General features: G+C 43.0%; 2 protein-coding genes across 2 annotated transcripts in view; both read right to left on the reverse strand.

Annotated features, from left to right (window-relative positions):
• adcy7 (adenylate cyclase 7) overlaps window positions 1-13348 on the reverse strand; it is a 24111-nt gene extending 10763 nt beyond the window's left edge. Inside the window, exons 1-2 of the mRNA XM_061276004.1 lie at window positions 13168-13348; window positions 1088-1596 (exon numbers count right to left, since the gene is read on the reverse strand). Coding sequence (XP_061131988.1) covers window positions 1088-1252 — 165 coding nt within the window. The 5' untranslated portion in view covers window positions 1253-1596; window positions 13168-13348. The remainder of the gene's footprint in view (window positions 1-1087; window positions 1597-13167) is intronic.
• A 216-nt stretch (window positions 13349-13564) lies between these two features.
• Window positions 13565-25490, reverse strand: tent4b (terminal nucleotidyltransferase 4B). Its single transcript, XM_061276748.1, has 12 exons — window positions 24702-25490; window positions 18938-19061; window positions 18419-18465; window positions 18079-18199; window positions 17595-17702; window positions 17392-17520; window positions 17058-17271; window positions 16844-16970; window positions 16520-16623; window positions 16095-16318; window positions 15770-15916; window positions 13565-15368 (listed from the first exon to the last, which is right to left on the reverse strand). Exons 1-12 carry the CDS (start codon window positions 25157-25159, stop codon window positions 15219-15221), a joined length of 1953 nt encoding a protein of 650 aa, XP_061132732.1. The 5' UTR covers window positions 25160-25490; the 3' UTR covers window positions 13565-15218.
• Between the last annotated feature and the right edge of the window lie 135 nt (window positions 25491-25625).

Consider the following 25625-nt stretch of genomic DNA (forward strand, 5'->3'; position numbering starts at 1 on the left):
ATGTAAGAGCACTCAGCCATCAGCGTGGTTGCACAATCAATAATGGAGCACACGATTAGACTCCTAATGGCTTGGAGGATGTAAAGATCCATTCAATTGATGAAAAAAAAATGTAATATAATAACCAAACAAGCTACTAATACATCTTCCCAATGGAGAATATTTTAGAAATTAAATGTCACTGTCGCAGGTAGCAAATGAGCTTTGTCGTTTTAAGCCACAGGGGTTGTCAACCTGTGGTCCGCGCCCCTCTAGAGGTCCCTGGCGGTATTGCTGGTGGTCTGCCAAATTGGAAAATATAAACTTTTAAAAAATAAAATGGATTTATTATTTAGACTTGATTTATTTTTCCAGCTATCAATTATTTACTCATCCAAATGATGTCAAAAGTAGCTTTGAATCCCAAAATAAACGTACAGATGCAAATAAATAGCTTGTGTAGGTCTATCCTACTTCAGTGCAAAATAAAATAATGATGGAAGTGATTTAAATGATTAAGTCACAAAATAATTGTCATAAGCCAGTGAAAACTATTTGTGTTTTACTTCGGGGAGAAGACAAATATTTTGTCCGGTTAAAAAAGGAGATTCAAAGAGACAGCTTCAAGTCTGCGGTGATAAAGCTTTGCTTGGGGAAGGCCATCAACACATGGTATTTGGAGCTTTCTGGTTTCCATGGCAACCTTTTTTAAAAAAAAAAAGGGCCTCACATCACTGGCTGCTCTTGACGTCGCGCTGTGAGACTTTCCAAGGCAGGGGAAGAAAAAAAAATGCAATCGTTGTAGCTTAATGAATGAATGGATGGATGAACATGAAGCCACAAGAAAGGCCCCAAGCTATTTTTATTAACGTTGCGCAATTCTCCAAATTTCCATTGCGTAATTTAGTGTGTGTATTTGATAGGGGTACAACTGCATCTCATTTAAGCTTTAATTTTATTTAAAAGAGTGAACATCCAGTTTAGGAACCACTATTTGGGAGCTTAGCAAATGAGGCCCTATAGGAAAAATAAGCAGACATATTATTGACATATATTTTTCTTTTAACTATATTCTTTTCCATCTTTTCTCATTGTGATTCAGATTTACCATTCCGAGGGAGAAGAAGAGGACCAGGAGGAGCCCGCAGGAGAGCATGGAAAGGCCCAGCAGGAGCACCAGCGGCTGGTACTGGCTGATGCACGAGAACTTGCGGTACAGGGCCTCGTTCTTTAGCTCCTGGTCATTTAACAAATACTTCCCTTTGGCCGGCATGGCCTACCGCGGTTTGAAAAGATTGATATTTCCTCCCCCAAAAAAAATAATTAAAAAAAGTTGCTGGCTCTTGTTAGCTCATGGTACTTTGGTGACGTTTGTCCTTGGCATGGTGAACGTTCTTAATTCTTCTTTGCTATGTCCGATGTTGCCCGATCCTTCATACGCTGCCAGCTACGGCTCTCGGGAGTAATGAGAGCGGCTCGGGGGGTCCGAGACGCACAGGAGGGAGGAGAGGGAAAACAGAGGGCATCACAAGAGGTCATCAACGCCAGGATCGGGGGTCACGACACGGCGACAAGGTTGGCGGCTTCATGCTGCTGATGAAGCACAGTCGTTTGGACCTGGAGGGAAGAAATAAAGTCGGGATTGATTTTGAGCCAAAGATTTGAGGAGGGTATCATATTTTTACATTTTGTCTGATGAACTTTGGTTTTATTTCATTTTTGACTTGTTTCGGACACGCATGTGGCAATCCAGGTGTGGCAATCCACAAACAACGTACTGTGCTGGAACGGAATGACATACTATAGGATCTCAAAACGCACACGACTTTCCGTTACCCACGGCTGACCTGACAAAGACAAAAAGTTATCAACGCTAATGATGACCACATAGAACGTGACTTTTGACATTCTGATGTACCGTATTTCCCGGACTATAAGGCGCACCTAAAAACCTAAAATTTTCTCAAAAGCTGACAGTGCGCCTTATAGTCCAGTGCGCCTTATATATGGACCAAATTCTTAAATTTAAACTGGCCCGAAGCATTGTGTGATGAAATCAATCATAAGTGGCCCGCTGAAGACTATGAATCATGAATCAAAAAGACTATGGATCATTATTTTGTGATTATAAAGTCATTTGTTGCGTCTGAAGTTGAAATATAAGAGATGAAATGGAGAATGATTTGATTTGGATTAAAAATCTGACATGCTGCATTAATGGTGCGCCTTATAGTCCGGTGCGCCTTATATAAGGACAAAGTTTTAAAAAGGGCCATTCATTGAAGGTGCCCCTTATAGTCCGGTGCGCCTTATAGTCCGGAAAATACGGTATTCCCGCCAATGTGCCCGCCGTGACTTCGCTCCATGGACGAGTGAATGACTAATGGGTTTAAAGCTAACGGGAATAAAGCCTAGCTTTCTAGTAACACGGATTGATCGAGGGACTTTGGTGACAATCAAGAATGTCAAACAAAACGCAAGGGTCATGTGACTCACAATGACCAATCGTACACAAACTGTCGCTACCCCAAAGTGCAAGCTAGCTATTTGGCAATTGTGCCTCTCCAGCTATACATTTCCAAACAATTAAGCCTTGTTTTAAGAGCGAGGCAAGCAGCTTGCTAGCTCACCGAGGTGGACTTTGCGCCACTGTCAATAGAAAACTCATTTCCGCCAGCTGCTCATAAGTGTAAGACATGTTTGTCCTTCGCATAGCAACAGATGCTACGAGCCATAAAAAGAGAGATGGAGGGATCATGTAGTGGAACAATCTAGCGGGGTACGAGAATGACTACGTTTTAGTCGGCGGGGATGAAGCGGGTTGTCATTACGGAGCGCTTGATTGCGGGACGCCATGCTGCTGTACGAACGCGCGCAGTTAGGGGGTACAATATGTTCGGTCTTTGCTGTGTTCTGCATAAAAAAGGCAAATAAATGTTTTGAGACAGCATTGATGTGGCTCATTTTTGAGGACTATCTAGTATGAAATAGGCGTCCTGCTATTTACACTGCAGGAATCACTCACCCACTAAATGTCAAGTTTAATGTATTTTAAAAGGGACTGTTTTATTGTAAATGTCACCATAGAATACTGAGGAAATAGGCCAGGCGTGTGTTTACGATGCCATCCACGGGAACGTTGGTCAGGTCAGGCGTCAATGAGGAAATATATTTTGAATTGAATGTACAGAAGTCATTGGTTCCCTGGAATTTTGGGGAAGTGGTTTCAACCAGATTGTTACAAGTGGATATTAAGTGTACTGTAATTCGTCATCAGTTGTGTACATGTCACTAATTGAATCACAGTGGAGAACAAAGCCCCCAAAATATCAACTAGAGAGACTAAAAAACAAGGACAGGTTCTGTTACAGACTAATGTTACCTTTTGTAAAAAATAAATGAATAAAAAAAAAAAAAACACAGCAAGGGCCTAAAACGTACTGACTGAGAGGGGATGAATGAGCAAGTTGGGTTTTTTCATTGTGTCGTAGCCTTGTCGACTGGCGTCACCCAACCCTGGAGACAAAGCCAAAGAAAGTCAGCAAGCGCTTGTTGTCTGCTGCTTCATTAGTCGTAAAAAAAGAGAGCGAGAGAGATCAACGAGAGCGAGAGGTAGTGTATATGGACTATAAGGCGCACCATTAATGCATCATGTCAGATTTTTAATCCAATACAATTCATTCTCCATTTTATCTTTTTTATTTCAACTTCAGACGCAACAAATTAATTTATAATCATAAAATAATGATCCATAGTCCTTTTGAGTCATGATTCATAGTCTTCAGCGGGCCACTTATGATTGATTTCATGATACAATGCTTTGGGCCAGTTTAAATTTAGGAATTTGGTCCATTTATAAAGGCGCACCGGACTATAAGGCGCACTGTTGTTTTTTGCGAAAATTTTAGGGTTTTAGGTGCGCCTTATAGTCCGGAAAATACGGTACTTGGAATGACCACCATGGAAACAAAGGCCGATCAGTTATCGTTTGTTCACTGAGCAGATTTTCCTTTTTCTGCAATTGATGCAGACACAACGTGGCGAAGTCTTTCGCCAAATCTCAGCTCGGCTTTTTTGTTTTTAAACTGGAGGCACCGACCGCTTTGGCTAAAAGCACATTGGTGATTTTATAGCATCTCTTTGTGTTGGCATTCAATAAGGGACAAAAGGTGACCTCTGGGAAGGAAAGCCAAGAGACGCATTTCTCAGCCTGCGCTGAGCTACCTTCAAAAGGGCTCGACACCACGTCGTTAAAAAAGGCCATTGTCAACAAATGCCTCCGACCTCTCACGTCTTTTAGTGCCCATGTGATTTGGTGCCGTTGGATTTTCTAGTGAAGGCCACAACAGTACACAAGAAACCACAATTATTTTTCAGGCAACCTTTAGGTATCGAAATACCAAAACGGAGAGCCGCTTTTCATTTATGGAAAGTTCAACATTAATAGTTTTGTCTTTTTTTGGAGGGGGGGGGGGGGAAACTGGACAGACACAGTTTTCCTGTTTTTGTTTCTTTTTAACTCATTCAGTGACAGCCCAGTTCAAACAGAAATTTGACGTCTATAGCCGTCAATGGGAGTGAATGAGTTACCAAACAGAAAGGCCAAGAAGTGTGAAGCAGACGTGCCAAGTAAAAGTACACCGTGTTTCCCAGCGGACCCAGTTGACACAAAATGGCAGCTTTGACCACGCGGGTTAGATTTTACTTTCGGGTTTAGCTTCCCAGGCTACCTAATGAATCTCCATCAGCAGATGACTGATGGAAGTGCCGCAATGCAACGGGTAGATTCGATTAGGCCCCTTGTCCTTGCCCCATGCTGCTATCTCCCTGCCATGTGTACTGGTATTAAATTAGCCTCATTTGATGCTGAACCACAAACAACATTAGTGTGATGCTGTATCAGTGTCGATTTCAAATGCTGTACGCATCATCATCATCATAATATTAATAATAGATAACAGAAAAATCCTTCAGACTTTGCTTCAAACTAGAGCCAAGTTAGCCTTAAGTTGTTGAGTCAAAGAAGAAATGATCGATTTTAAGACCTATAGAATGGATTCTAAACGTATCAGCCGAGAGACAAATCGGATATTGAAATCGCCCTGATTGAATCAAGTCGGGGTCATTTCCTTCTCCAATGCTGTTTGGAAGTGAAAAACACTTGTGCGCTCGCAAAACAAACTGCTTGAAGCATCGCTTGTGACGCTACTCGACTTAACAAGCCAAGGACAAATTATAAAGTGTGGCAAGGGAATGAATGACTGATACAAAAAGCATGTTTTTGATTTGGTGCCAATTGTACAAGACTCTTCCAAAGAACTCGTCAATAGGCTAAATGGTATTTTCACAAAGGCGACAAACTTGCTATCATTTTAGCACTTTGGAAACTCAAATTACCGTATTTTCCAGATTATAAAGCGCACTGGACTATAAGGCGCACCTTAAATGAATGGTCCATTTTAAAACTTTGTCCTTATATAAGGCGCACCAGACTATAAGGCGCACCATTAATGCATCATGTCAGATTTTTAATCCAAATCAAATCATTCTCCATTTTATCTTTTTTATTCCAACTTCAGATGCAACAAATTACTTTATAATCACAAAATAATGATCCATAGTCTTTTTGATTCCTGATTCATAGTCTTCGGGCCACTTATGATTGATTTCATGACACAATGATTCGGGCCAGTTTAAATTTTGGAATTTGGTCCATATATAAGGCGCACCGGAATATAAGGCGCACTGTCGGCTTTTGGGAAAATTTTAGGTTTTTAGGTGCGCCTTATAGTCCGGAAAATACGGTACATCAAAAGTGAATTTGCACTGCACGGTCATCACGATAATAATCAAATGTAATCGAAGGCCTTGAGGGCTCTTCGAGAAGTATTGCCTACCCCCCCCCCCACGTTGTTGCCACGGTGACATTTTGTCATTCTATGACCTCACAAAGTTCCTAAAGAACGGCTTCTAAGCCTTTACACAACTATCAAACCTTCCTGGAAAGTATTCAAATAAAAGATGGCCTTTCTTTCCAGCCTTTGGAAAAGCACGCTCCTACTCTATGGGATGGCAAAGCAGTTAGTGGTCCACGTGTTTTTCGGTACTCTAGTGAAGCAGGTGAATGGCCTGAAAGACCAGATTTGGATGGTAAGCCTAAGGATGGAGCTCCAGGGCCAGAGGGTACGGGAGCTATTGCTTGAGGTGGAGCGAAAGCAGAAGGACAACAAGCCCCTGTGGGAGCAGGTTGAGTATCTGACCAATCAGCTCCAGGCCGAGAAGAACGACGCCAAGACGGAGGGGAAGCTGCGGCGGGAGGAAGCGGCCAAGTGTTTGGCGGAGGAGATGTGGCGGGCGGCAGCCCGACGGAAGCGCCAAAGGGACCACCTCGTCAAAGATCTCAAACTTTTCCAGATCAAATCCAGGCAAAACCAGAAGAGACTGGAGAAAGAGCTGGCGGACAAGGCGGCGCAACTCGACGCCTGCAGAGAATGTGGACGGCGGCTTCAGGAGACTCTGAGGAAGGAGAGGGCGTGGGTTCTCGGGGAAAGACGGATTGGATCACTTCGTGACGAGACTTTGCTTCAACTTGGAATGAAGCCACTGCCAGACGAGATCCAATAGAGGTGGCGGACTCTAGTTACATAACTAGTCAGATTTAAATCAAACTTGCTATTAAGAAGACTGAAGTGTAGTTAGTAGCGATACTCTACAAAAAAAAAAAAAAAAACTGCAGCATTTTCAAGATACTGTGCCTGTCACTTGTTTTGTTTTTGAAAGAAAAGTTAAAAATGTCAATGGTTGTTTTGTTTAAAAAAAAAAAAAAAAAATGGTGACATGTGGTGGCATGAAAGTGGCGACTGAAGCTTTGTCAGCAGTGAGTCATCATAACAAAGCTAAGCAGCGGTTGATATCACACTTGTTATTTCAGACGCCGACTCAGCAATGTTCTCTTGATATGTCCATTTCGGTCTGTTCCCACAAAAACAAAAAAAAACATCTTCGTGTCCAGAGTGTGACAAACTGTCCCACAGCCTGTGGCTTAAGTGATGAAAAATAAATGCATCTTGAAGTCTACCTAGCAACAGGATGTTTGGGCGGCATGGTGAGGTGTTGAAAAAAATATTACAGAATGGAATTTCTGTGGAAAGTGCGTGTGAATGGTGATGACTGAAATGTGGTGGAATTAATGGTCCTACTGTATAATGGGTTAGTTGGAATGGTTAGAAATGATCCAGAAATGTGGAAAGAGGTAAAAAGAAGGAGTCCGTGTCAATTTGGGAATGTTGCCATGGAAAATGTGAAATCATGAAAAATGGGAGAATTTGGGCGGATGACACAAGATGGCAGTTTCATAAATGGCCTAAATTTTGTGAAGTTCAAATGGGTACAATCAGTGGACGAAATAAAATGTCAAAAAAATGGAGCAAATAATAATAATCAAAATGTCCTGCTTATATAATATGGATTACGGGAGAAATATGACAGATGACCATTCTGTTTACAGACTTTGTGTGTGCGTGAGGGTGTGTGTGTGTGCGTGTGATAATTTGATTAGAGTAATACTCCTGATAGTGATGATGGCACAGAGCGATTACCTAAACAAATGAGTCGCCATTTTATTAAAGTCCATTTGGCGCATGCAGCTGTTTGAACAAAATCGGAGCCTCCATTTGTATTCAGTCACATCCATTTAATCAACATGGAACTTCAGAATGTTTTCACCTGTCATCGTTAAGCCATTTCTATCGACTTATAAATATTATTTTTAGGAGATCAGACTCGGATCAGACCAAAAGCTTCCTTCTGTGCAAAAGGTAACGCCCGGTCCTGCTAATACAGCTATTTTGGGCCATCTCAAGGTGAAACGAGTTTGGGAAATGAGATGGACCACAAAATAGGCTTGTTTGAAATAGACTAGATTCCATCACGTCCTATCACAATGGACAGCTCAGGAGATACGTGTAAATTAGTTTAGCGACAAAGAAGCGATAGCATGCGTGCACGGTGGATTAAATTGTCGTAAATATTTTAAGAGCGGATTCTCCGTGACACATGAGCGTGCTCATCTGATAACAGCTGCTTAAATTGAACGGAACCTCTTAAGAACCCGCGCTACTGATGCACTTTTGATAGTTCTTTGCACACTTATTCCAAAAAGAATCAAATCACAAGATCAGCAAAGGAGGAGTGTGTAATTTGTTTTGAATTAAGAAAAAAAAATGTTGAAAAAGTAATGGAGTAGATAAATGCTGTATGAACCGATTATTCCGATTCATTGTTGTAGCAAAGGAGTTGCTTAAACAGTAAAAAAAAAAAAATTAAAAAGGGGGGGGGGGGGGGGGGGAAGAAAAGCCCACTGTATGGATTCCGTCATCTGTGCAGGAGCCATGGAGTCAGCGGAACAGACGGATCTCATTACCTCAAATGACTCCTGGGAGTTATGGCTGACTGGAGAGGGGGGCGGAGCCAAAGGATTCCCATATAATAGCATCCTTGTCTTCACTAAAATGGCCGCCGAGGTGTATTCCTGTACCAGACGGAGCCTTTTTTTTTTTTTCTTAATTTCGTACTACAGCGGACTTTCAATGGAGGTTCTGTCCAAGCTTACAGCTTGTGGCCGGGATCGTGTTACACCGTCTTTTAAAAGGCCACCTTCTATGTTTTGCCGTCAAGAGCCAAGGAATGTGTAGGAAGGTGGAAGTTGTTTGAACAGTCCAACAGTTAGGAATGTCTGGACGCCGCCGTAAGCCTTCCAGAGGTTTTTGCGGCCGACAATTTGCAGCCTGAAGCCAAGTTCAAGCACCGCAGTCCAAAAACGAGCTGTTCTGAGAAGACTGTCGTAACAAGCTTCATTAAATGGAGAGGGACACTCACAAAAATGACCTTTGAACTGTAAACGGCGCTTTTAGATGATGAATGACGAGCATACGACTTGCTTTGTTTCGATAACGTTGGAATTTTTCAAAACACGAATCTTGGAATTCACCCTAAATGGCTACCTCAAACCATTTTTTTTTTTGTTCCTACTGTTACGATGGATATTTTGTGTCCATCTGATTTTATGTGTCTCCGATTTAAAGGGTAGAAAAAAAAAACGGAATAGGAACAAAATCTGACTCCACTCGCATGTATTTGAACGAACCAAATAATTGCCTTTTTTTTGGGGGGTTATCTTTCCATTTTCACGCGGCAGAGTTAACGAGCTCTACCGATGGTGACATTCAAGGCCAACAGTCGACCGCACGCGCTCTCACTTCCTTGGCAACCGTGACTCATTTCCCCATTCACGTTGCAAGGACGGCTTGGAAGGAACCTGAAGCCAGCGCACAGTTAGGGCCTTCGAGCTACGCAGGTTGAATGAAAAGCAAGAGTCTCCATTTTTGTCAGGAACACAGGAGGTCAACTGGTAATAAATGAGATTGCAAAGTTCTCAGTTCAACCGGTTTAAACCGGTTGAGATGTGTAAAGCACATAATTGCCGTAAAAGTTGCAGCGCTTGCCCAAACCACTTTAATATCATAGTCAACAGGTAAATAGATTTTCAGTGGTTAGCATTAGCCGACTAGCTTCTAATACGCAGCACGTACTGGAATGTTCTTGAAATCTGCCGAGATTTAATGACACTATTGTTGTTCGCGGTCCGTGAGTCCCCGTTTTACATCCACTCCAGTCTTTACAAATGAAATGTTTTGTACCAACAGAGAGGCTAATCACTCATTAAGCGGCTCAATACAATCAGCGGGCCGATTGAAAAAGACAACAAAGCGATGCTGAAAAGCATCCGAAAGAGATTTTTTTTTCCAAGGTCTGCAAATGCAATGGTTGCAAGAACAGCGTGGCGTCTTTGTGTCGACTAACGTGAACAACATGGCCGGTGGAAAACGAGATCCTGTTTTGCAACAACTCTATGTCTGACGCATTATGAATTTGATATTATCAGTGGGAATTGATTAGAAGATTTTTATTTGACATTTGTTTTCATTATTTCATATTTTTCAAGAGTGGCAGATGTTTTCTCTTATGTGAAACTTTGGTAAAATGCTTACATTTAAGAAATATTTAAAAATTCAATTCTAATTTTGGAAAAATTTCCACTACATTTTTGGATGAGAGAATTGCATTGATTTTACATTTTCTATGAATTATCTCTTCACTTTATTTTACATTATTCTGCAAAACGGTACAATTAATGGATTTTTTAATTACATTTTTTAACTTTTCGACATTAATTTTGTGATCTCTGAAAGTGCATATTTATTATTGACAACTACTTACTCCACTTTTCAATTTCCCAGGCTGCAAGAACTGTTTTGCTTCACACTTAAAACCATTATTCTTTCCATTTTTTTAATATACTAGAGGATTTCTTTGTGAAAAGGACGACCGATTGCACCCTGCAGAAAGCACAAGTGATGGTGGCCGTCCATTTTGGCGTCCTTTTCCAGCTATGTGAAGCTGGCCCTGGTGCAGATGAGCCTCTCACCGACATTACATAACGTCCTTGAGCCAAAGTAAGCGGAAAAAATAGTCAAAAAGTGGAGCGCTAGAGAGAGAGAGAGAGTGAGGAAGAACGAGACACCCACACATCTGCACTGCCTGTGCTACTCAAACACAAAATCCACAGGAGGCCCGCGTTGGCTTGTAGTGCGCGCTTCCGGCTCTTTCTGTACAAGTAAAAAGGTGTCAAGGTTCAATATAGAAAGTTGGAAGGAAGGTTATGTTTGTTTCTTGAAAAGTATATATTTTTTTTTTTTACTGAATGGTGGAAAGGTGAATAAAAGACTTGCCAATTATAAAAGCAAATTCAAAGGGTGATCAAACATCATAAAGCCAATGCTTATATATTTTTTTTTTTCCAGATTGCCGTCACTGGAATTTTTCTGTCGCCGTATCACAAAAAAGAAAAAGCAAATACATCTTTTGGAGCGATTATCTAACTTTGCAGCCTGGACTGAGAAATCTTTCCTGGTTGGCAAAAATAAATAAAAAAAGTCCTGGTCCATTGTTCTAACTATTCTTTTATTCCTCCATTACACAATTACCCGTCCACTTTACTGACACACTGGCTGGTACAATTTCTCAGAAACCCTATAAAAAAGATTTTTTTAAAAATTGCCAGAAAAAAAAATAATTCATCTGTACGCATAGATGGTTCCGGTCCTACTATGATGACGCCATAGCGCGTTCAAAAGCCTCGATGGCAGCTGGATAGAAGGCCGCATGCTGCCTGTAACATCTATTTGCCGAAGTGCTGCAATCAAGTGCCATTAGGAAAGGCTCTCCACTCACCATAAGGCGAAGGCCTTTGCTATTGCAGTTTCCCCGGGAGACCTTTCCCTCGCCCACTGTGTCATTATTACCTAATCTGCCTTCAGATGCACTAAGGGCCACGGAATGTGTTAGAGTGGAGACACGCACTCAAAACATCCATCCGTTTTCTGAACCGCTTATCCTAACGAGGCTAATCAATTATTTACAAAGCGCAAAATGTAGCATGTATACCATTCCTTCAATCTAAAGCATTTTTTTTTGTGAGGCTGCCACAAAAGGGCACTAATGTAGGCAAAGATGAAAACTTTGGCAATCGCCATAACGCAGAAGAAATTGACCTAGTAATGTAGGAAATGGGTCTGGTAGAACCGCCGAACTTTATTCAGCGGTAGGTTTGTGCTGTTTTCAATACAGCAAGAGATTGAATATGATTCTGAACACAGCCAAATTCCCAGTTGTAAGGGTGTGCACATTTATGCAACTTTGCTGATTTCTTCCCCTCTTCGTTATACAGTACTTCTATTTTCTAGTTGAGTTGCACGGGTTATTGGTCACGTTATAATTGGGAAAAATAAGTTTGGAAATTATTTATCAAGGGTCTCATTTGTTTATGCCCCAAACACTTGGCATTTATGGGATCATCACAAGTCATGCAGAATCAGATGAGAAGAAGAGAAGAAGAGGAACCATGCGCTTGCAAGAGAGGCGTTTGGCAACCGACAAGTTATCGCAGCAGAAATCGTGTGAGCGTATGAAGAAGGAAGGAAGGAAGCAGTTTACAATCAAACTGCACTGGGGGTTTCATATTCTCGTCGGACGCATCATTAGGTACACCTGCACAAGCTCAACGCGAGAAAATGGAGCACTGTGGAAAAGTGGACACTGTGGAGGATAATACGAGACATTATTTCTAAGTCGTGTAACACTCAAATGCGATCAAGACTTGGGCATCTTATTCAAGGTGCAGCGAGATCCTCAGCTGGTGCAGCAAAGTGGAGACTGCGGAGTACGAATACAGAGCTAACGTTGCCACATGTGTTAAGTTTGTGATTTTTCAGCCGGATTTCCTCAAACCTTAAAATGCAGCTTTTTATTTAAGATGATGTGAGAAAATTGATCTCATCTACAAATGTTTCAATGATACTAACATTTTATCCAAGAAGAGATTGAGGGCAGCATGAATACTTAGTGTATTCTTACATGCTATTCCACAGGAGACTAAGGGCGGAAGCATACCGAGGTGGCATGCATGCTTATTTTTTGTCATTTCCAGCCTCGAATGTTATCATGACATAACAATTTTACTCGATGAGACTGAGGGCGATAAGAAACAGGGGCTTTGCAGCAAAATGGAGACTGGGGATTAGAATACTGAAAGGTACACAGATTACATTAGAGTTGTCATAATTGCGAGCTGTGTAATATCAAAAGCAACAAGAACGCGTTAAATGTATTCAAGAAAAGAAAAACTGAACAGGATCAGCCATGTCTTTTCAAATGTTTTTTGATGACGAATTAAGTTTATAAATAGTTTGTTCTTCACATTTTTCTCTCGTTACCGCATCTTTTCAAATACAAAACAATCCGGAAAGTCACTCAGCACCTGCCAGTCAGACGCGTAGTGACAAACCACAAAGAACGCCAATCAAGTGGAAATTCCCCTTTAAGTCGTTCAATTGACACAGGAGCCTTTAAAAGTAGAATATAAAGCCTTTTTCAATTGTTTCTCTTTTTCTATGAATTCACGCTAAAGTGACTCACGTTTACGCAAGAACGCGTCAAACGGCGTGAGGGCACTCAAATCTTGACAAGATAAAAGATGACAAAAAGAGGAGAGAAGTCTTTCAAAACGTGTCATACTTTACACAAAAATGCAAGTTTAAAAAAGGAATTCACAAAAGTTCGGGGTTCTACCTTGGGTTCCAACGTCACCGACGCGTCGTGCAGGCGAATGCTCCCGAAGTACCCGGGATAGGAGGTGCCATTTTCGGGGTAGGCAGTAGCGAGCGTACGGTGTCCTGCTCGGGATGAGTGCGAGTGTACGAGTGAAAGTGAACGATTAAAGCTCCACTGGACGGACGGACGCGCGCTGCCTCTTTGAGAATTACAAGCCCCGCCCCCTCGCGCATGTCTGTCAAACACAACCACGCCCACCACCAAATCAAAACATTTGCAAATGAGGAAAGCGGCCATTTTGTGTCCAATTAAAATCATTAGCCTTTTGGATTTTTTTTAAATGTTGCTAGGTTCTGGGATCGAATGTTTCTTTCTTGATATTACAAAATAATAAAAAAAAAAAAATCACCAAGACTTTTTGTTGTTGTTTGATTTTATTGCATGAAACTGGTGAAAAGCAGCAAAGACGATACAGTCAGTACAGATGGGAACTTTCTTCAACGTCCAAGAGGGTTTCTGTTTGTTTCGAGACTTTCACTCTTTACAACCCTTTAACTTTCCATGATCAACCCCCTCCAAACTATCAATATAATCACATGTCCATGTCCTTATTTTCCGTAACACAAGTGTTTCGGTACTGCATTTAAACATAGTATTGCATTGAAAATGGCTGCCAAGACTTGGGAAAAAAAATGGAAATAACAGATGGTCTGTATTTGCTGGCTGTGATCAGGGTATTAAAAACAACAATCTATTTTTCAGTTTCGATAAGATGTGAATTTGATCATTTAAATGCAGTACAAGGCAAGGGTTTTCACAGCGGGGTACTAGCACCACCTACAGGTTAGACTATGTACTGCAATGACAAAAGATGTGGTCTAACCAGGTTTTCCCAATTTTGAGGGGTCTATAAGTACAATACTTGAATTTTTGAGAACAGTTGTCTTTGTTGTAGTAATAAATTCTCATGTGCTCTTTTTATGTTATTATCTTTAAGAAAAGTTTGTTACGAATCACCAAAAAAATGGTAACACCCCCAAGTAGACCCAAAAATTAAAATCACACATAAAAATCATGACTCGTAAAATGGTCTCTCACCCTTGGTCACAACTGCCAATGATCATAATTAGGAAGAAAGAATATTTGTTGTCGTTGTACCTGATTAAAGCTCCCACATCGCAGCATCTAAACATACAGTCTCCTCGAAGGGTTCATATGATCTATATTTATCCATATACTATCTTCATATAATTCATAAAAAAATAAATATATTTAACAAATACACAAGTTTGTCGCCACAATTGTATCGCTAACACGTTTTTAATGTTTATATATCTCAAAATCGCGGGTTTTCTTAGACTCCACCTGACAAGCCAGGGTTTCCCAAACGGTGTCGGGGCTGGAGGAACGTCTTTTAATTGATCGTCCATTTTTATTTGTTGCTTAGTATTTTTAGTATATGTACAGCATGTGTTGAATTTTCAGTAGGTTTGTGTGGAAAAGGTTGGAGAAACCCTGACAAATATGGACACGTGCGATTACCGTAAAGGTCAACATTAACACCGACAGTAAAAAGAAGGATGCTGATGATGATGATGATGATTGGTCATGTTGGCATGGCAACGAGACACCCGTGAAAGAAAAAATAAGCAGTGGGTGTTTTTTTTTGTAAAAAGATCATCCTATGAAAGAATTGTTTTTTTCTTTTTAGTGTTTTTTTTTTTCCTAGAAATTTTCCTAAGACCTGTTCCGACATAACAAAAATCATCGAAAAAAATCATGCATAAGTTACACCTCAACGCGGTCATTTTAAAAAAAATCTTTTTTTTTGTACATTTGAAGCCATTTCCACTATTATTTTTTCCTTTTTTATAGAAACATTTCCCCCCCCCCAACAGCGGAAGTCTGTGGCATATTGCTCCAAGAGAATATTCTTCTCCTGTACATCAGGTGGCGCTAGAGGCGAATAGAACAAAAGGCTGCTGGCTTGCAGGGAAAACTGGTCGTTGTTCTCCTTTTTTTTTCTCCTTTAAAGAGTCATTTAGGGTGGAGGGACCAAGGCTACTTCCTTATCTGCAAAGCTCCTCTGGCGCAGAGTCCCGCACATTTTTCCTCTTCTTGCCGTTGCCGTGGTGGTGCGGCCGGTTGCTTGGGTGATTTTTGCTGTTTCCGGAGGAGCGGGAGGAGCTCTGCTGGCCGCCCTTGTGCTGAGAGCGGGCCTGAAATGTCGACGGAGAAGGGAGAAGACATATGACGATTGCCTGGAGGCGCTGAATCAATTGCATTAGTTGACAACGCATTGGGGGAATTGTGCTTGGTGACCCAGGGGTTAACATCTTTGCCTTGTAATTGAGAAGTTCCGGGTTCGAATCTCAAACCGTTGGATTTCGATCAGCGTTCCGAAAAAAGCAGGTTGAGTTTGTTGAAAGAGGGCTAAATCTCCCACCATAATTGGTCATCGTGAAAAATTCAGCTTCAAAATGATCAATTATAACAAATCTGAAGCTATGAATCGATTAGGAATCGAACCCACTCTCCTTAATCACAGAAAATAGCCATTAAAGATGGTCAAAAACATTTTTTCTTAAAAGACTGTGATGTCGGCGGAGTATCGGCACACCTTTCCTCCCTTGTTGCTTGCGGGTGGAGTGCTGGTCGTGCGGTTCTGCATCCGGTGATTGGTCACCACGGCCGACTTTTCTCTGTGGGCACTGGTAGCACGACCCGATTGTTGCTTGGCTGTCTTGCACGGCGTACCGTCCGAATCCTGTTTAAAAAAAAAAAAAAAGACGCAGATTGACAATGGCGACTACGTATAAAGTCCAGTCGTCAACTAATTTTTCATTCTGGAGTCAATTATTGACGTTGAGTGACATTTTCAGGAAAGTTCTGTCACCCACTGTATTTTATGAGCAAGAATATCAAGCTGAAGATGAAAGACTGACCCCGTCGCTGGAACTGGAGGATGTGGTCGAGGGCGAAAGCGGGGATGAGGACGGCGACGAGTGCAGGGAAGGAGACGGCGACGACGACGAGTTGGACGACGAGGTTTTGCTCCTCGTCGGCAGGATCACGACGACGTCGTCGTCATCCTCGTCGTCCTCCTCTTCCGGAACGTTGTTGTTGCACTGATCCAGCTGTTGCGACTCGAACAGCGTCACGTCATTTCCTGCAATAAACACCGGCATTGCGGGCTTGAGGGCAATTTGAAAGCGATTTGATTTTTGTTTTTTTTAATTTAAAATGTCAAATAAATGTCAGTGTTACATGCTGGATTCTATTTCAAAACAAGATAGCACACCGAGTCTAAAAGGGAACGAAAAGAAATTTTGACAGTCAGCTGCGTGAACATTTGTTTCGGGTGACGTACGGTTGAGCGGCAGGTCCTTCTGGGATGGGCTTCCCCAGTTGTTCCGAATCCACTCCCTGTACTCGTCCACCTCCTGAGTCACGCGGATGATTCGGCCGAGTATGCTGCGAATGAGGAGCGACACCTCAGCACAATGGAATTTAGAGTCTCTTTACTAAAAATGGAGCCGCAGTAAGATTGGCGTGGAGAAACTTGCATTTAGAAATTAGACAATGAAAATCTCCTTTGTAAAAAATAAAATATATATATATTTTTTTTTAAATTAATTCTGCATCCTCACTAAATATTAAACAAGCGAGACTATTGACAATGAGACGCGCCTACCTCTCGGTGTCATTGTTGGGGTAGTGCTTGGCGATGGGCGACACGGCGTGGCTGAGCACCACGTAGGCGTAGTCAAACGCTTGCTTCACCTGCATGGCGCCGTAGGAGCTGCGGCCAACGTCGTTGTCTGTGGGATCGCAAGATTTCCTTTGAGGAGATGTGTTGCAAAAGAATGCGTGGTATTAATAAAAAAATAATAAGAATAAATTCCCACCTGGCTGCAGCGGGTCCTCGATGTAGAGCATGGAGGGCCTGTAACCGTCCATCATGTTCTTCTGAACTTCATCTTTGGCCACGTAGCAGCCGCCGTCCTTTATCCGGATGCCCGTTTTTAGGTAGTTGAAATGGCGCCCGTAGAGCTCAAAGAACTCGATGAGCAGCACGCCAAAGTTGATGTTGGGGCTGCAAACGTCTTCCCTGTAGTGAAGCTAGTGGAGGGAAAAGAGGAACGAACGGTGTGCGAGGATTGTAAATGGTGACGGATGAGGACAGCAACTGAGCTTGGACGTGCCAAATCATTTGCAGAAATGCCGAAGCCCCCTTCACACCTGCAGGAAGCTGACGGCCATGAGGAAGAGGCTGTAGGACCCGATCCCGCCGGTGAAAACCTCGTTGAGGTCCCTCTGTAGGAGGAACTGCTTGAGCACCAAGACCAGGTAAGGCAGCACGGGGTATTTCTGCACACCAGGAATATGATGTTGGCACATGGCAGTGGAGGGGGGGCTAAAGCGGGGTCTTGAAGCAAGAGTACCTCTTTGAATTCCTTGATGAGGCATGCCGCTTTGACGCCGCTCTCCACGTTGAAGCTGATGTCCACCTTGACCTCCGTGAAGGAGTCGGTCAGTTTGATGATGGGCACCTGGGAAGACAATGAAATAATCATCCTGATAAAAGTCAACAATAATAATAATACCAATTAACCCCAAATCTTCACTTATCATTTGTGGCTAATTGGGATGGCTTATTTGAAATAACAAGACGAGGAAAGTTTTCACATAACTATCGAGGGAAATAAAAACATCTGCGGCAACACACAAAGCAAAACAAAAACATTTCACTTTACTCTTCCTTTTCCAAGGACTGAGCGCTTGCAAAATACAAAGCTGGAATGTCTTGGAATTGGGCCAGCAAGCCATCGCAGCACTTTCCGACCGAGACGTCCTTCCCTGGGCTTTCCCTTGTCTGACAACTTCTCAGCGGCCGTTCTTTTGGAAGCAGAAGAAAATGACGCTCACCGTGGCTTTGTCCAGAACTTTGATGGAGTTCTTGTCGGCCACGTTCCTCTTGCGAAGAGCTTCTTCCAGTGTCCACAGGGGGAGCGTTTCCCACTTCCCGAATACCACCAAGTCGATGTCACTGTGGAGACAACGAAAACACTCAGAACTTTGGACAAAGAAACAAATATCGTGGGAAAGAGGAACATTTTTCATTATATCGAAGGAAATCCGACCACTGGTATTTATTTTTTTTTCCTCCTGGGAGACTAAATGTTGAAACGTATCCTCCCAAAAAAAAAACAAAAAAAAAAAACCACAAAGGTTGTCTAGCATGAATAAAGATATGTTGGTGACTCACCTTGTTGGCAAATAGAGGCCCGTGCTGAAGCTTCCAAAAACTTGCACCTATCGGGACACATAATGACTCATCACAACAGAATCGAGTAGAACATCTGTATGGCGCAGTGTGATCATTATTTGGTTTTACAATATGCCGCCAGACCCCCCCGCCCACAAACACACACTTCCCATTCCGAATGTTGTACAAATCAGACGTGACAAAAATACAACTTTAAGCCAATGATCTCATCCAACCTTCCACCTTTTAAATCCTCCTGTTTAGGAACACGCTGGTGACGGAACACAAATAGATTTAAGCCTGCTCTTAAATGGCCTGAAATAAAAATGTAGTGACCCTAAGCTGATTGCAGAAATGTGTTTGTGAATGAATGAATGAATGAATGAATGAATGAATGAATGAATGAACTCTGGCACGGCAGCGACTCGCCGGCTTGTGTTTTCTGATGATTTGCGTCATTTGGAGCTACGAATCCTCAAACGTTCCCAATATTGTATGGATCCAGCCGAGTGGCTATACCTCAGCGCTTGGCCAAAGGTTGTGAATGACGCCTTTAATTCTGTCGACCACCTCCAGCCTCATCTTCTCCTCCTCCGGCCGTGGAGAAATGTACGCGTAGAAGTCTCGGATCTCTTCGTGTAACCTGGACGAGAAAAAAGTAGAAATTGAGGTTAAAAAATTCCATCCTTGTCATACTCTAAAAGTCACTCATTGAGAAAATCAAAACATTCAGTCTCATCAGTTTTGAATAAGATTTATTGCTCGATGGGTCCAAAAAAAAAAACTCAAAATGCTCAGATGGACTGAGCTTTATAATGAGGACTACCAGCGCGCGTCCTTGAGAACGGGTCACCCTGCCCGCATCCGGCGTGGCGACCGACCGACCGACCTCTTTCCCTGACCGCATTTATCAGCGAAAACGGAGGCACGGCTGCAAAAAAACAGCCAATGGGAATCCCGCCACGATTTTCGAAGTAGTCACACGCTGCGGTATTTAAATGTGTCATTCTGCTGGACTGGCTTTGACAGCTCATCAGAATTCAAAGCAACGCCCTGGAGAAACATTGAAGTCTTTCAAAACCGAGAGAAGCCTGTTGGACAACATTGAGAAAGCAGAAAAGCCTTATGAGGTCGAATAGATTCAAAAGCTTTGACCTTTAACCCCGGCTGAAATACCAAAGGGAGTCATTGTTTACACTTTGTCTTCATAATTTAAAATGTGTCGTGTCGATTTTAGACGACTAGTGGCGCAGAGAACAGTCAAAAGGATTTTTCACTCGACTTTGGCAGTAAACAAACAATTTCGTTTTATTCCGCCCATCTCAGAGTGATGAAAAGTCCATTTTCCATGATAGGTCTCTTTTAATATGACAAATCGAAAAGCCAAAATAGCTTATTTTCAAGGAGAGCAGAATGGCGAGGTATATTTGTTTGTTTGAAATGGTCTAAAATTGCAAGCTGGGCAAAGTTCCAATGTAATGACTAATCTCTTATATTTATTTATTTCCCCCCCCCTCCCTTCCCTTGTGCAAAGGGCAGCGTCGCGGGACCCGTTAGGTTTCATTTGAGGAAAAATGAAAGTCAACAGCTCCACTAGGCGTGTTTACAACATGACTAGTTCCATTTAGCTTTTTGGAGGTAACAATAAAAGAACACAACATACATAACTCTGGTTCAACGTATTAAAAAAAAAGACTTTTGTCTGATTATTTAAAGGTTTTAAATTTGGAAGTGAATAGTGTCAACAGCCTAAATGTAACTTAAGTTTCATTCATAAATTTCACTTCGAGGGAAATGGGCCAGGCCACGGAAAGTCTCGTCGCCTACGCAAGAGCTCCTCGGATTGAGTTACAAGTCCTGTGGGTCCGCGGCTCCGTTTATCCGATTAATCCCACTTGCCTGGATTATAGTAAAGTTACGTAAACTTTTGCAGAAGCCAAGAGTGCTCCTGGGGGGGGGGGGGAAAGACAAGGGTTGTTTCCAAAACACCATTAGGCTCCACTTGATGGTTGTGAATGTTAGCATTTCTCTCCGAGTACCGTATTTTCCGGACTATAAGGCGCGCCTAAAAACCTAAAATCTTCTCAAAAGCCGACAGTGTGCCTTATAGTCCAGTGCGCCTTATATGTGGACTAAATTCCTAAATTCAAACTGGCCCGAAGCATTGTGTCATGAAATCAAGCATAAGTGGCCTGCTGAAGACTATGAATCATGAATCAAAAAGACTATGGATCATGATTTTGTGATTATAAAGTCATTTGTTGCATCTGAAGTTGAAATAAAAAAGATAAAATGGAGAATGATTTGGATTAAAAATCTGACATGATGCATTAATAGTGCGCCTTATATTCCGGTGCGCCTTATATAAGGATTAAGTTTTAAAATGGGCCATTCATTGAAGGTGCGCCTTATAGTCCGGAGCGCCTTATAGTCCGGAAAGTACGCTACTTCTTTTCAGGAAAGTGCAAGAGAACTCTTCAGTTGATGCTCTAAACATAAAATATCATGTTTGATAGCGATGATCAGGTTTGACAGAAGCTGAGCTGCAATGTGTTTGTGCTGATGAGGCCGTTCCAACTAAAACCAGTTTTCAAACCTTGGGAACACCGGTCTAAAAGTTTCTTTTAAAAAAATCTTACTTATTGGGGGAAGAAAAAAAAGTTCTTTGGCATCCCCGACGTCATGCCGCTATTTAGACGAACCAAACCTTTGCAACCAAATACCGCCAAGCGTCACGTGACACCGCGAGCCCCGACACTGGAGGTGAGAGAACCCGTACCACGGCACGTTGCTTCGTTCAAAAGCGAAAAAGCGGAAACAAGAGGCAAAGCGGTGTCTATGTCTCACAGATGGCACGTTCATGAATGTTTAACCTCATGAACTGATCCGAGGTGTTGGCCAAAAAGACACACAGCAGCGGTTCCCGTTACACCGGCGACTACTGGTTTTGGTCTGGACCCTTTTTTTTTTTTTGCTTCCAGCGCCTAACTAATTTCATTATCCAAGCTGCCAGGCAGGCTTAAAATGGAAATTTAGCGTATCCGTGTTCTACTGTAAAAGTTAATGGCAGTAATAAAGGCATATTGCTGAGTCATGTTTCCGTGCTGGTGTGTATGGAGAGTCGCGATCGAGCGCAACCTCACACTTTCGTTTCATTGGCCGTGCGCTAAGAAGTTAATTTTACATGGGCGAAAAATGCGGCAGAGCCAAAAAAAAAAACATAGAACCCATTCATTGCTGCACCAGTCATTTAATATTGTTTTTATACAGTGCAATATGATGGAGCGTTATTTTTTTCCCCTCACTGAAATACATATTATGGGAGAACCGATTAATGGGATTTTCACTCGTTTCCATGTAAAAAGCGTTTTGACTTGCGTCCACGCATGGTCACAAAGTTGAAGTCAAAAAAATATTGCACGCTCATTAACTAAATGACTCAAAAGTACGAAATTAACTTGTCTCGATAAAAGGTTGGGAAAACGCAGTACTCGACTCCTGCTATTATTAGCGCCGATACTTGGCGTCAGCACACTACTTCTAGCCAAAAATCCAAGTCATCCGTCACAACTCCTTGGAGGCATGACTACTCAATTTCACACTGATTTGTCAATTACAATGCCTCATCTCCAGTGGGCAATAAAACATGGAAACAATCAGCATGTGTCTGGTTCCTTGAACAAAAAAAAAAAAAAGCGTGAACGTTGATGGCTGTATCGGAGTGGAGCACATGCTGGCTGGGTAAGAAGCACACGGGAGGCCCGAGTGGTGACGTGCATCGGAGATCAAACCTGTTGGCTTTATGGGTGTGCTGATGCTGAGGCGGCGACAATTAAACCACAGGCAACTAAGTGATGAATGGTTTGGTACGTTAGTTCAGAATCACCAAGCAAGCGTCGTTGATTGCTTTTGTCTCAACCGCCATTTTAGGAGCCCAAACAAATGGAGACGCCCGTGCTGCGATTAGAATCCGACCCCCGGGCAGTTTTTTTTTTTAATTTTTAATTACAAAATGATTTATTTTGATGAATTATTCTGAAAATGATATATATATTTTTTTTAATACCAAAAATTTTTAATATCAAAACTGCCATTTGAGCTACTGGGGTGTGTTGACTTTTCATATGGCTTCCATGGCGTGTAAATTTGGCATGCTCTCTGTATGTAAGAGACACTTAACATTTTAAAGAGCTCTTCACGTCTTTTTCACAGATTTTAAAGAACGTTCAGATTTTAGCTTGGGAAACTCCCTGTAGTAAAAGTCAACGCTTTGACGGTGGGCCAAAGCCGAAGAAAACGGAAGAACTTTCCGTTTCCCGTTATTTCATACTGGGCAAAATCAAATCTGCTGGAAGTTCCTTAACTTGGACACAGCCGACGCAAGAAGCTCTCCGGGGCTCTGCCGACTTCCTGAACCCATATAAGGCAGCTCGACTATGGGGCTACATCAACTTCTCCCCCGATTGGACATCCGCAAAGAGGTCTCAGGTTTACGGAAGTCAAGTCCGTGTGGAGCATGTCAACAACTGCGAGACGGGAGGGGGGATCCAGAGAGCCAGAACGCAAAAGGAGAGTGTGGAAAACAAATAAGCACATGCCTTTGTCTCCCATGTCCAAATATAGCGTAGACGCTCCCCGGGGGAGGAAAAATGTATTCAAGACGCACGCCCACCATCACCCTGGCCTCCGCTGGCGAGGGCACAAATCATATGCTGCGACGGGGCGCAGTTTTACAACCAAACCGCAAATCACAGAGATGAATTTACGCACTGCAAAACAAAAAGCGACGAGAAGCAGCGCGGGAGGCGCTCGGTCGCTCCGACGACCGAGTCTCGAACGTCGAAGCTCTTGGGCTGGTTCAAATGACACCGTTGGGGAAATTGAGCTAAGGATAACGGCAGCATAAAGACCAAAATAAAAATACCCATGAGATCGGATATCTATTGGAATTATGTCCACAATGTGAAATTATAATCTTTTTTTTCCCTGGACTTATTCAACTTGACCACACGGTGCAGCAACGATACGTCTTGTCGTTGGGGTGCTCTCGCTTGACACCTTGACTGATGAACATCTTGCCCTGCTATATATACACTGCGCATGTGACTTGCTGTACATGTGCCCGAGGCACTTTCTACAACGGGATCTAATACGAGCACTATAATTAGCACCGGCTATTCCTTTGAATTTTTCTCACGGGTCTTCTAAAAGGTACGCTCGAAATATTCTAGGTGAGAAGCCAAATAATAATTCAAATCGTTGCAAAGAAAATTCGAACGAGGCCACTTACAATCATCTGAAAGGCCAAATCTGGCCCGCGGGCCGCACCTTGCCCTACCTGTACATCGAGTTGAAAGGCCGGTCCAGATTTGAGGAAAAATACGAGCCAGGCACATGCTGCTTGGAACGTACAGCATGTGTGTTCACTAGTGGGAGGATCACGTGACGAGTGTGTCAAGTACAGAGTGGAGGTGGGCGGACTCGGTCACATCGGGTGCACGTTGTGCTCATGTGCAGCAGGGCTGGCCTCGGCTTTGGCATGAGCCAACTAAGCACCTGCTTAAGGCCCCGCGACCCCAAACTTTGGCGTGTTGCGGAAGTGCAGGATAACAATTTTGCTGCCTCGTTTATTTTGAATTTTCAGACCAAACCTTTTGCACATTTGAAAGGCCTAGTTACTCAATCTCAGTCTTCCTTTTAGGATCGTAGCGGCGCTTGAAAGAATCGATTCATTCAAAACACACAATTTACAAATAAAGTAGAATACATTTAAATGGCGCGAACATGGGGCTCCCAAATATCTCCCAAAAACTATTAATAAATTCAAAGCAACGAGTCTGGTTTTACATTCTTAAAAAATAGACAGGCGAGTATCGATACCTAGTATCGTATCGATCTGATTTATATAATCAAAATTAGTCGCTGGATCGGTTAGTACCACAAAAGTGGTATCGAACATCCCTGACTAAAAACGAATTTATTAGGAATATTTTGAGATAGAAGAAAACTACAGAGACATTTCCACTTTTATCAGGGTGACACTAAATTGACCAAGTGACAATACTTTTTGAAAGTTGTCAGTGTCAGCCGAGAAAAGATTTCCAAAATGTTCAATTGCAGCAAAGTGTGCAGATTTTGTGTTATATATTTTTTAAGATTTGAAGAACATTGTCAAAGTCAGCCAAACGGGAGAATGTTTACTCTTCTCGGATATGAAGAGCCAGGTTGGCTTTGGGCCTTCATATGACTAAGTACGGACTCCAAAACCCAAACTTTCTCTTACCCCACGATCCCTTCCGAGTAGTTCCTGCTTTTCCACGGGGTGCCCGCGTACACGTCGCGGCCCTCCGTGCCGGATCCACCGTTCAAAAGGCTGGAGTTGAATCCGAAAGTGCTCGCCTTGTTGTCCCGTTTCCTCTTATTCGGGTGCCCGTCCGCCGGGCCCCTGTTGCTCGGCGTGGCCGCCCGATGGTTGCGGTTGCCGGACTCCAGCGGCAAAAAGTCCCGCTGATCTACGAGCTCGCCGTCCCCTGTGGGACTAGTCATGGTCGACTCGGATGTCCCGGTTCCAGCGGTGAGAAGGACGGCTCCCGACGGCGTGCTGAGGCTCGCTTTCAGGATGCCGAAACTGTTGTTGACGTGCAGGTAGCCGAGCCCTTGCGTCGTCTCCCAGATCTGCATCCACAGGTTGTTGGCAGGTCCGCGTTGTTCTGGTTGGAACCAGGCGATTCGCGGATCCATCAAACGAGAGTAGGCAAGAACCCCCCCACCCCTCCCCTCCCCTCCTCACCACCCTCCCGTGAACAGCTAGCCAAGCTAGCGTTAGCTCGCCTAGCTTTGCCCCCCGTTACTTCTTCCAATTTTGTCCCTCGAAGGCGACGAAACACATACGACAATCGAGCACAGAAAAGCGGCGAGAGTATCCGTAGACTGTTACCGACGCCTGCTACGGTTGTTAACCCCTTTAGAAGCCCACGGGGGAACACGAGACCGTGCCGTACCGATGGAGGTTCTCCTCTCTCTCTCTCCCTGACCCTTCCCTCGGAATCGTAACTCCCTCAATGGCGGAGCTTAGCTTAGCTGCTGCGCATTGCGCATGCGCAAGCAGATGGTGGGCGGGGTCACGTTACGTAATCGTGTGCTGTTTTTTTTCCCCTCGCTGTGGTTACGTAACGACGTCGAATTTCTGTGAAGCCTCCAGATGTGT

This window comes from Syngnathus typhle, linkage group LG4, assembly GCF_033458585.1.
Source record: "Syngnathus typhle isolate RoL2023-S1 ecotype Sweden linkage group LG4, RoL_Styp_1.0, whole genome shotgun sequence".
Classification (NCBI taxonomy): Eukaryota; Metazoa; Chordata; class Actinopteri; order Syngnathiformes; family Syngnathidae; genus Syngnathus; species Syngnathus typhle.